Source organism: Ptychodera flava, chromosome 16 (genome assembly GCF_041260155.1).
Source record: "Ptychodera flava strain L36383 chromosome 16, AS_Pfla_20210202, whole genome shotgun sequence".
In the NCBI taxonomy this organism is placed as follows: Eukaryota; Metazoa; Hemichordata; class Enteropneusta; family Ptychoderidae; genus Ptychodera; species Ptychodera flava.
The window spans coordinates 36,527,445-36,540,155 of NC_091943.1; the positions used below are offsets into that span (position 1 = coordinate 36,527,445).

A 12,711-nucleotide genomic window follows, 5' to 3' on the forward strand; every position below is an offset into this window, starting at 1 on the left:
AAATATATATGGTTTTGGCTAAATACTGCTTTTTACTGACTTTGTAGATGAAGAAGTGGTACTCTGTTACAAGGGATAAATGTATGCAAATGTAAATGCAAATGCATCTCAAGGAACATCAAATATCTATGTCTAAGAATCAAAAACCTCTTAAACATTCTATTCAACTCCCTTTTAGTTTGAAAAATCGTCCTTAAGTTGCGTTGCCAGATTCTTTAAGAAGTTTACTTGTAATTTTTTTGAGGGAAGCTTTCCATTATAAACAAGTACAATCGGAGAAGACAACCAAGCTGTGTCTATTTCAACTTGCTATACATGTCATTCCCACACTCTTACGTCCTCAATAATCTTCGAAATGCCTAGCGACGAAACTTAATCATTTTGATCAGGCTTGACCTGTCATTTCCAGGAGCCAGAATTCCCATCATTAGACTGAAAGATCCGTCGCTCGAGGGCGCTCTCTACTTGCTCCCCCTTTTACGACTGGACGCGATCTGTAAAATTCCTGACCAAAATGATTTCCAGCATTTTGAGTTAGATTAAGGGAGACATGGACTACACCAAGATGAAACAGAACATGTACAGGTCACAAAGGATGTCACAGAACCAATCCATGATGTGATTTTAATCAGATAGATTATCACAAATCAGAAATTTAATCCAAACCCTGAAATATACATTTTGATGTCACGTTGATCTATACTGAACGCAGAAACTACATAGAAGATATCAAAGAAGGTTAATAATGCTGAAAGAAGGGCATTTTAGATAATAGCAAAAATAGAGCAGGTTTAGAACTAAATAAATGGCGATTATTAAAATACCAGCTTTTTTCCTTGAAGAGAGTGTACAATAAGTTCACATTGCTTCTGTAGCACACCTCATACCGATGATTTTCCTCACTATGGAAATTATAGAGAGGATCCTAGGAGAGGGTGTTTCAAGGCACTTTACAAGAATTCCTTGTTTGTTGATATATTTTGAAGAGGAAAAGAAATCTGCGTAGGATCGATAAGTCAGCAGAAGCAAGGTTCATATTAACACATGCAGGGACGACATAGGGAGAGTAATGTCACAGTCAACATTGGCATCGTAAGGGACTGGACTAAGACAATAAAATGAGTATTGATCAATTATGACATCACCCTCCTTTCCAGCACAAAACAGATCTATCGGAAATGACAACTAACGTTGTACTCTCAATATCTAATAATACATGTTTATGTCATTGGCATTTGACATTGATCTGATGACTAGCATTTATTTTTGAATTGTTTCCTAAGACTTTTTAATGAAAACTTAATGTATGGTGGGTGGGTGGACTAGCTTTTTTTGAATGTTTCATGCACTAACAGATGGCTTGCGAAATTCTTCGTTAAAATTTGGATTCAATGAGTTAAGACAATCCATAATTGATCGGCAATTGCATATCAGGGATGGCTCTCTTTTCATGACTGGATTTGGGCCAGCAAAAACCATCGTTTTATCAACAACAAAACACTATCGCGTTCCTCAGAATTTTGAACTTTTACACCTGTAGCCGTTTGATAGTCAGTGTTACGACCACGGGAAGTCGGCAAGGCAAATGGAAATGGCTGTTTAAAATTGTCTTTAGCAAAGTGGTACAATTCCAAGCTGACCCGCTGGCCGCAACAAAAGATGGTCAAATAAAGGAAACTACACAAGTTATTGAGAACATTTCTTTATTCTTATTGAAGAACCTCACGTAGTGACAGCAAGAAAATAACTTTACAATATTGAAAATTATCTCTACTCTAAGCGCAACCAAGTACCAAAAATATTTTAACTTTAAAAGAAATAACAGAAAGTGTCCACAGGCCCGACGACGAGAACTCTCCTAACTTGAAACACGCTGGTCCACCGTGCCAACTCCGTCCGGACGCATCATATCATGGAGAATAACGTAGCAGCTCGACGTGCAAGTACAATAATCCTCGTAGAAAGTCACAGCATGAAATTCCTACCACTAGGACTGTCATGTACTCACAGGAACTCTGATACCAGAACTTCCTCAGGCTTCAACAGGCACACAAAGTTTCTCGACTGCGCAGTCACAATTTTGGAACCACAGCAGGAAAATTCAGTAAAGTCGGGCTCGGTCTTCAAAACTGGAAAGCTCAGTGGATGTGGACTTCCGACGATCCCAGCACTTGCGGAAAGTCAAAGTGGCGTGGCAATGCATATGTTTATATACGACAAAAATACATTATTCATAAACACCTGGTCCGCAAATAAGCAAAAGAAAACAAAAGAAATTCAAACTATGTTATCTGGTCACTAGAAAAATGATAGAGGGCGTTTCCCTCGTAATAACAGACTGACACTGAATAGCGAGTGAATTTCGTTTGTCTTATTTATATCAATTCGGTTATAGGCAGCTGACTAGGGAGCCTTCAGTAATTACAAGGGGTGAGCCGGGGGAATTCGGGTCAAATCTGCTCTGTAAAATGTGACTGTCCTCCCCACTCTTTGAAATGTGACCTTTCCCGCTTTCCCATGTTCTAAAACTTGACCCTACCCATTTTGCACCACGACTTTTATGTACTATGTACATGTCAATGTTGTTTACCAGTGGGATTCAGTGACTGACACAGAGCGACAGATTATAATACAGCTATACCATTTTCTTAGGTATAAGATCAAACTTAAGGTGAAGTAGTACGAATTACGTCAAAATTAATGTGTGGTGTCATTTTCTTGAACTTTGCACAAATATTCTTGGAAATTGTGCAAGTGCAAAAATGAAATAAAAAATGGGGGTCACCACGCTCGTTTCCATGGAAACGGACGTTAAAATGGCGTCGTTAGAAAAAAATAAAAATGATATAATTCACTTAAACTAAAGAAAGCAATTATAAACGCTTAGCAAATGAGTTAAATTTAATAAATACCAAGACTTAAGATCCATATCTATCGAATGTATAGTTTTCATGATGTTTGTAAAGAAATTTTAACATAAGTATCGATTACAAAATGACGATATCAAAATTATATCACTACATAATTTTCGAACTTTCTTCCTGTCGCTTTGAATGGTGTCATTTTGACCAAACTTGGCGAATAAAATCCTGACATAATACCATTTAGTTTACACTTTTAAAAAAAGGGTGTCACCACGCTACTTTTTACAATATCTCCAGGTGAATGGGTAATTTGCGCCATGTAAATGGGAGAGAAATGTTAAGTTTTCGCTCATATTGAATACAAACCAGCTTCCTAGGGGGTCAAAATATGACAAGGTTATAGGTCACATGTATTTCTAAGAGACTGGGTCAAAAAATTAGGTAAAAGTGCAATTTCAACAATGACAGGTGATGTTAAATACATGCGCTACAAAATAACCCATTTGCGGCAGGCTGGAGTTAAATCTGTGCAGAAACGTTCTAAAGCGTGTGCGCGTCCGAATTCGTCGCACTTCACCTTAATATTCATTACTGAAGGCGTGATTTCCATATTGTACAAACTCTATCTGACCGTGTTACTTGAAACGTATCTGTAATGTCATGGTCATCTTAAGAATCACTGCACTGTTGTCAGTAATGGTGTTACTACACTGTATGTTACTCTCAATAATGCAGTCAGAGTCATACTACTCTTCAGTACATGCTGGTATTTTCCTATTCAAAAAATATCACATGGATGGTTGATTCAAGATAAATTTATGAAATCAGCTTCGGTAAGTTTATTAATCAACTTGTATGGCTATAAGGAGACAGAACAGTGTAACCATGATATTCAAACACCACGTTGATAATAATGGACTATGAGTAGAACAACTGTTATGTGAAGACACCTCTGTACTACGTCAGCATATTTGCAAGTTTGTTCAGAAGAGTTTGTCTACCACACTGTATGAAGTTAGTCGGTAGTTGACGATAAAAAAACTACCGTGCTCTAGCTGCTGTCTCCCTGATGATTACTATGGCAACACTCGGATCACTGTACAGTGATGACGGACCGTTATCTAAAATGTGCCGGGACAATGGATCACTGACTAATAAGCTTATAAGGGACTGGACAAAAATTACAAGGGAGGGCTAGTAATGTTCGGGGGGGGGTCGGTCGCCAATTTTTCGCTTAAGCACTTTTTGAAGGGTCATGAAAATTCATGCATACCTTTGGGTAAGGGTCACTATTTTTGGGCAAGGGTAAGAAGGCAAAATGTGGCCGATATGGTCCAAATGACGACTTCAAGGCAGTAAATTTTTTAAAATTCCCTCTGTATATACAAGAACTTTGATTTTGGAATTTCGCCCCAAAATATTGAATCACAATATGTTGGAGTCTATTGAGCAAACTGTTAAGAATCTATCCCTACAAAACAAGCTATATTTGTACATTAATTATGTTTGATAATTGATGTAAATGCACTTTACCTGAAGTGGGAGGTAAGAACTCGAGTGCATGTGTGTAAAAGCAATTTGATTTTGGGATTTCATGGTAAGTGTTGATTCACTCTATAAAAAAAAATGAACCTGTCAATTTATTTTCAATTCAAAACTACATGTTAATGTATCTGTGAATTTATAAATGTTTGACAATTGATATAAATATAGAATGGGGCAGATGTGACAAAAAAATATGCAAAATATGATATTGGAATTAAGCTGGTCGCAAGGGCCCCATACGACCTTTAAGCGTAGTTCCGGCACCCCTCCTTTTAAGGTAGTACACGATGAAACCGGGATACAAAAGAACAATACTGAAAAATGACAAAGTTCAAGTTGTATACTTTGGACCCAACAGGAATCGTGTTCGTTGTTTGTAATTACTAAAAGCCAAACTCAAGGTCATTTACGGGTTTCTGTGTTTTCTGATGAGTGGAGATAAACTCTTCTAACACCGAATACACTGAGGAGTTATGGGTTTCCAAATAATATATATCTGGATGTCAAAGTTTATCTGCTTTGTTGAATTAAATATGGCATGGGAATCACTATTCTGGTGTATTATCGACTTAAAAGTTTGCTCCACAGCACAAAGAAATAGAATGACCTGTGCAAAAGAGTCATACCTGGCCACCAACTGTTGTAAGATACACAAGATTCATCTTGACAATCCTGTGAATTTTTATTTCTTGTTACTTGTCAAATTCTCTTCGTCACACGGAATGCAATATCCTATAGTACTTTTTTCAACAAACAAACAAACAAAATGGAATTACCATTTTCATATAATCTTTCATGTCTACAGTGCAAGCAGTTTACGTTGCCTGCTATACTGTACGTATACGTTAAACAAAATACCATGGCTTTTAAGCTGGTACACTGGTATGCATAGTTAGTTTTTCTAGCTTGCAATTTTAAATCAAGGATAATGATGACGTTCGTAATGATGATGATGATGATGATAGTGGTGGTGTTGGTGGTGGTGGTGGTACTAGCTATTGTTCCTGAAGATACCGGGTACTTGGGCCGATGATCAGTAAGTGCGGAATTATCTCATTCTGACATTTGAGGAACCGGAAGAAAATTAAACAAGTATTTAATTAAAAGTAGGATTTTATTTTTTCAAGCGTCACGGACAAGTAGCCACGTATACTGTATACTGTTAGTTCATCAACACATAAATATAGCTTGTTTGGTGATTTTGAAGATGTCAACCATTATTGTCACGGGTTGAAGTAGCAATACAGCTGACATGAGTTCATTGGCTATCGTGTATGCCTCATCGGAGCACATCATTCGCTGCCAGATCCTTAGAATAGCATCACCTACATAGCGGAAGACGAGAAAAGTTTGGCATCAAGACACTTCCTCGAGAAATTCGATAATTAAGACGTTTTAAAGCGATATCTCTGTGTACCGGTGTTCATTGTCTTTGAATCACACATTTTGTGTAGCTGACATACAGTGAAGGTGGTTGCGTTCAGGCACAGTCAAGTATCTAGGAGTTGTGTAATGACCACTATCAGTATTTCAACAATCACAGCAATACCAATCATAACCATCAGCTGAAGACATATTTAAGGTAATGGAATGGCTCAGATGTGTTTCAAGGTATTGACAGTAAACATAACACGATTGGAACTACTTTGGGATAATTGGATTATTCTTCATATTTTTTAAAAGTGATAGGTGCCCTTTAGCTGAATGTTGCAATATTACAAATTACTCATAAAAACAAGTGAATAACTTAAAAAGAAAAGCAGATGAGCTTACATTTGCAGATTAAACCAACATTACTCCACTATCCAATTATCCTAAACTACTTCCAATCGTGTTACATGCTATAGTGTGCATTGCAACTTAATAATGATTTGAACATACCTGTATGTAAATCGATGGAATAAATTTTCTGAATGGTAAATATGACAACATTTTCGATTTTTGTCATGTCGCTGATAAATGGCGGGCTGTCTTCATTGCTCAGTAAACGTTTTGGTAAACCTTGCTGCTGGAACATGTAAGTGTTGGTAAGATTTGTGTTGAAATGACTGGCGGCCATGTAGTCAACAAGATGTCCCCAACCAATTCCGAACATTTTCTCCTGGCTGCTGTAATTTTGGAGAACTGGGTAAAATTCATCTATCACCGAATGTAAGGAAGAAGTATGAGCTTGCCACATTAGCCCTAACAGGCTGTCAAAGGTAATAATTTGTTGTGTCGACCCAAACTTTCCATGGGGATCATTATACTGGTTCTCCATAACCTCAAAGAACTTGCTCCATTTCGCCATCGCGTAAGGAACGTAAGAATAGCAAGAACTGATGCAGGTGCAGTATTCATGAGGGCGCTCTTTGGATCTGGTCAGTTGCAGTTGGTATCCCTTAATGTCTATTACACCCGAGTTAACAGCACCAAGAAATGGAATGACAGACAAATAGTAATTCATACTCGCCCACCAACTGTTATATGATACACAGAATTCATCTTGACAATTCCTAGTGGCTGGGAAACTTTTCAAACGTCCAGTCTCAAACTGCCATCCAAACTGCAAGGGAAGACCCCAAAGTAGATTACCCTTGTTGTCCGATCCAAATTCGTCTCGTAGCTCGCTCGTCTCCTTCAAGATAATCTTATAGAGTCCAAGACGATGGATGTAGTTCCACGGATCTATGTGAACAATGTTCTCAGTGATCGGGTAATCCTCAATTTTCGAAGGGGCATCTTCCCAGTGTGGAGGCAAAAGAGTCTGCGCTGTGGTCGATACAGTCACCGTCAAGTTTTTCCAGGTGTCATTTTCAACTGTTATGAATAGTTGGAAAAGTGCAATCGCAGAAAGTACGATAAAGATAAGACAGAACCCTTTCAGATGGTAAGGCATAGTGTCTTCTGTAAATCGATCGTTGTCGGCAAATGGTGTTTACAGAGTGTGATATTCCTAACTGATGGATAATACATGCAATCTCGTATCGAGGATTAGCCGTACACAATATAGATCGTTGTTCTTGTAGTGATTCTCATCGCTGTTTCAGACGTGTGACCAGTGCAAAGTACAAAACATTGGCACCGTGGGCAAACTAAGTAAACATGATTTAGAGTCACGACCTCTCGAGGAACCAATCATATATCAACAGGTATTTATCCGAGGAAAATGGGTCATTGAACTTTATGTGTATTCAAGTCGCGGAGGTGAAGTGAATTTTCAAGCACCGTTTTGAATAAGGGTCGAAAGCTACCACATGTTATGCATACAAATTACTCCAAGTGATATAAATGATAAGTGGCCGGTGTTTACTTTTTTATGCATCAAGGTGTGGCAACAAAATCCACGTATACTTATTGTTATCAAAGTGGACTGAACGGAAAGAGCAGCATGGCCGTGATTTACACGGTATGGGCCTAATTCACCAAGTATTTGCTAGACGTACATACAACTACAACAAGTTAGCATGAGCAGTCTGTCTTCATGTAAAATAAGTTCATTTGAAATCTGTTGCCATATCATCTCGTAGTTACAATAACCGTATCCTAACTTTACTATTTTATCTTCCATATGAAGTCGGACGTTTCTTGTGATAGATCTTGAAATCTCCCTTAATGTAATAGCGAGCATAAGTGTAATAAAATTGACCACAAATGTAATATAACAGTCAACCGTAAATGTAACAGCGTCCCAAGGTTATATAAAAGTCTCGATCAAACTTGTATCTTACAAGCTGTCATCACTGATAAAACGTTAAAAAAAACAAACACACGTTGTCATCCAGCAATAGGCGACGTACACATTATACGGTGATGGCGCATTGGTCGATAGTCTGCATTAAAAGTAATTGAATAAAGCTAGCTGTTCGAACAACGAACAGAAATCTGTCGTCTTAACTTTGTGTATCCAAGTACCTTCCCGATATTTCGAGTTATTCTCTGACTTAAGGGAGCTTTCATTTATTATGAGGGGTGGGCCAGAGAAAAAGGTAAGCTCTCCCAGCATGCAATGGTGATGCTTCAACAAGGTTAGGGACTGGACATAAATTACAGGGGGGGTGGGCCGGTGTTTTTCGAAACACCGCTGCATCAAAAATAGTGACCCTTCAAAAGTTCATGCACAAAAATTAGTGACCCTCCCCCTTATCCGTGCATGAAAATAAGTGACCCTCCCCTGTTACTCAATACCCCCCCCCCAACAAACCCGCAATGTGTTCAAGACCTCCTTCTGACTTGCTATACTTTTGAAGTCCCCTCCCAAAAGGAAGGCAAAATGCGGCCGATATAACGCTTTGTCCAACAAATATCAAATCATATGTGTGTGATAATTCATGTAAATGTACTTTGCTTGAAGTGGCGGGTAAAAAGTGCATGCATGTACAAAAAATGTAATTTTTAGATTTCATCAATAATGTCGATTCACTATACATGGCAGCCTATGATGAAACTATGAATATTTTCTTCCCAATACAAAACTAGGTAAATCTGTGCATTTATGTACACCCAATTATTAGTATTAATGTTCATGATTAGACTACAGTGGTTTCAAGTCCATGGTTGTGCAAGAAATTTGATTTTGGAATTTCACTGAAATGTCCATTCACTATGCATGGCAGCCTATGATGAAACTATGAATTTTTTTTCCCAATACAAAACTAGGTAAATCTGTGCATTTATGTACACCCAATTAATAGTATTAATGTTCATGACTAGACTACAGTAGTTTCAAGTCAATGGTTGTGCAAGAAGTTTGATTTGGAATTTCACTGAAATGTCCATTCACTATGCATGGCAGCCTATGATGAAACTATGAATTTTTTTTTTCCAATACAAAACTAGGTAAATCTGTGCATTTATGTACACCCAATTATTAGTATTAATGTTCATGACTAGACTACAGTGGTTTCAAGTCAATGGTTGTGCAAGAAGTTTGATTTTGGAATTTCACTGAAATGTCCATTCACTATGCATGGCAGCCTATGATGAAACTATGAATATTTTTTCCCAATACAAAACTAGGTAAATCTGTACACCTAATTATTAGTATTAATGTTCATGATTAGACTAGAGTGGTTTCATGTCTATGGTTGTGCAAGAAATTTGATTTTTGAATTTCACCGAATGTTGATTCATTATACATTGTAGGCTATGAGGAAACTACAAATAACTCATAGGTTATCTGATCCTAAATTGTTATTCAAAAGTTGTTCGACCTGAAGCTTCCAGTTGTTATTGATGACATTTTGCACTATTCTGAATAGTTTGTATTCTGTCAATGTCCTCAAAAAATGAAAAATGTACATACAGCTTCATGAACATTTGGCACCGACCTATACCCAATGTATTGTCAATGGAAAATGATATCAAATAAGTGATCTCCCAAATTGTTATTGAAAGCATCATTATAGGGGACAGTTTATATGTACAATAGAGGAGTTGGATAAGTAGAAATCATGACAACTTAAATCAATGTGGCTGCTTGGATCATCAATACATTGTTTATTATACCCTTAAACTTGCGCCCGAAGGGCGCGCCGAAAATGGAAATGACAGAAAATGAAAGTGCCAGGAGGTATTTTTTCTTTTTTCAGTATTCCATATTCTTTAATACGTGCACATGCAATTTCAGCTTTGATGCATAAAAAAGGTGACCCTCCCCCATAGGCTTGCACAAAATTTTATGACCCTTCAAAAATGCTTGCGCGAAAAATGGCGACCCACCCCCAAAAAACACCGGCCCACCCCCCCCCCTGTAATTTGTGTCCAGTCCTTAGTTTAAATCTCTGCTATACGTGACTATCTTTTATGTCTGTTGTCGTTCAGCTTTGTGTAAGCTTTTACAAATTCAAGATTAACTGTCTGCTGTGTTTACTTCCACAGGTGTATATACCCAGTAGAGTAGCAATTGTCCAGGCCAAAATGGACTGAAAAGAACGAGCCAAGACTTTAAGATTTCAATGTTCATGATCGCATTCCTGACACTCGGTTTAAGGTAGAAAGCACCTCGGGGACAGAAATTCAGGCCTTTAAATTCTTCTGACCTACCACTTGTGGGGCTCATTTTGAAGCTCTTTGCGAAAGAAAAGTTTTCACCGTCTTAGTTTTTCGAAAATCGAAATTTTATTTTTTCTCATAGAGTTAACACAGGGATGGCGGCCATTTTGGATTTCAAATATTGGTAAATGTCAAGTAATTTGATTCTCTAGTTCCAGACATTGTACAGTAACCCCAGATTTTTATTCTCGCTTTGGTAAGAGAATGGTTGAAATTTTCATTGAGGAAAGTTTGAGCAAAAGTTTAAGTCTTTCACTTTCGAGGTGCATATTACCTTAAGCCTGACTATTACTGTAAGCCAAAATTACCTGGGCGCGTTCGATTTGCACGATCATGATTATGATATATGTGACATCATTCTCGAAATCGACGTTGTTAACAAAACTGGCAAACACGATCGTATTTTTCAGTTGACACGGCTGCCCTCAGTGTTGACGCATTTCTGCAGAGTTGCTTCATACGTAGCGACGTCAACAAGTTTATCGGTAAACGTTTCCATCAAATCTTCGTGTTGAATAATTTATTGTACCTATTGCATGCACTCTTATACTCGGTAGTGCGCCTGGCTAGTCCGGCTGCACTGTGTTCTGAACAAATAAAGAATTTTATTTTCTAATTTCGTTGTAAATCAAGGTATTTTATTTTTAATGACAGAGGCGATCAAACCGGCATCTTGCGACTAAATTCGCTTAAGGTGGAGCTGCATGTTGCTAACACAGTTTTTTTCAAAGCAATATTTCTCATCAAAGATGACAAGAAAACCCCCTCATACTATATATTTTCAAAAAGCAGAGACTCTAAAGTTTAGTATGGTAGCATTAGTTTACTTGAAGGATGAAGTAGGTGTATATTTGAGGTAAAAAAACTCAATTTTGGTATTAATGATAAAAATTAATATAAGTCGAGAACAAGACGCAATATTTGTAATATTTCGCTTGAAACAAGAGTATATGTAGAAAAAAACGATTACTTTATTCTGCATTATCTATCCTCATTCTAAAATGGCATGGGTTGAAAGACTGCCACTCAAAAAAGTGATTAAAATCATTATTGGCAAAATTAAAATAAATGCCTCTTATGCAAAATGTAAGAACTTTATTGCCAAACAAAATAGTCGTTTTTATAGCATTTAAAGAAGACTGTGAAAATTTTAGAAAATTTGACCCAGCCACAGAATCTTAAAATTGGGAGAAAAAAAAGCCAGGAAATCGGGTGATTTGCATACATTTGCATGAATTGACACGTCTTTTATCACGTTACTTACGACTGCTTGACAAGCTAAAAGGTGAACCCTACCAGAGGGACTGTGACCCAACCAATATTTTAATTTTAGGTTAACAAATTCATTAAAATTGAATGAATATTTGAAAAAAGTGATTTTTTAGGAAAATATGCCGTGTTGGGTGCTGCGCCCCCTTAAAAATATTGCTTTCAAAATCAAATTTTACTCTCTGAAACTTTAAAATTACCGCCGTTTCTGCTTTCAGCACCGACAGCTGTGTTGTCCGCCATCTTGTAATCACAGCAATCACGCCCTGGGACACAGGTGCCTGGGGTTGTCAGTGTAGTACATATATGTACAACACTGGCAACCCCAGGCACCTGTGCCCCAGGGGCATGATTGCTGTGATTGTCAATCGTATTAATCGAACGCGCCCCTGGTATTCGCCGTGACAAAACTATTTTGTGATGTGATGCATTCCGATTGGTTCAAATATACAATTCAAAGTATACTGCTGTTCACTACTGAGAGTTTTAGTCGAAGTCAAAGTCACACTTAGCGAGGGAGCAATGTCATTTTACTCTTGTGCATCGCTGCACTCGATGTACTTTAACGCGGCATATACATATTTGGCGATTATTTTTGATTTTTTTTGAAACAATAAGTAAGACCTTCGTTGACGATGCCAAAATATCAATGGCCTTCAAATTGCAAATATGTCACAATTTTTGAAGAGAGGCGCCTTTGAACCATTACCAAGGCTGGATACTGCCACCACAAACGATACAATCGGAAAGAAACGATGACGATCGTTTACCTGTTAGTAAAAGTTGCGTATGACTCGACGACACGTACATGAAAAACGTTTTGATTATTATTAGTTGTTGCTGGAGGTTAGCATCAGAGCGAACTTGAAATATTACGATTGAATTTACCATTGTTAACATTCTCACAAACTTTACTACTCGGCAGAATGAATATTTCCTCGAAATTAATTAGCCTGATAGCATGCTACCTAGATATTTTACAAGGAAGAGGTAAATTTCT

The 12,711-nt window shown here is 37.6% G+C and overlaps 1 protein-coding gene across 1 annotated transcript; it reads right to left on the bottom strand.

The window, feature by feature from the left end:
- Nucleotides 1-5,047: 5,047 nt before the first annotated feature.
- Nucleotides 5,048-7,483, bottom strand: LOC139114727 (protein LEG1 homolog). The gene is made up of 2 exons (XM_070676602.1): nucleotides 6,291-7,483; nucleotides 5,048-5,734 (listed from the first exon to the last, which is right to left on the bottom strand). The coding sequence occupies exons 1-2, from the start codon at nucleotides 7,285-7,287 to the stop codon at nucleotides 5,580-5,582; spliced, it is 1,152 nt and encodes a 383-aa protein (XP_070532703.1). The 5' UTR covers nucleotides 7,288-7,483; the 3' UTR covers nucleotides 5,048-5,579.
- Between the last annotated feature and the right edge of the window lie 5,228 nt (nucleotides 7,484-12,711).

Excerpts from the sequence above, each read along its gene's own strand:
- LOC139114727 (XM_070676602.1), bottom strand. The coding sequence starts at position 7,287 with ATGCCTTACCATCTGAAAGGGTTCTGTCTTATCTTTATCGTACTTTCT. Across the intron at positions 5,735-6,290 it reads TTCCATCGATTTACATACAG|GTGATGCTATTCTAAGGATC; the intron begins GTATGTTCAAAT and ends TCCGCTATGTAG.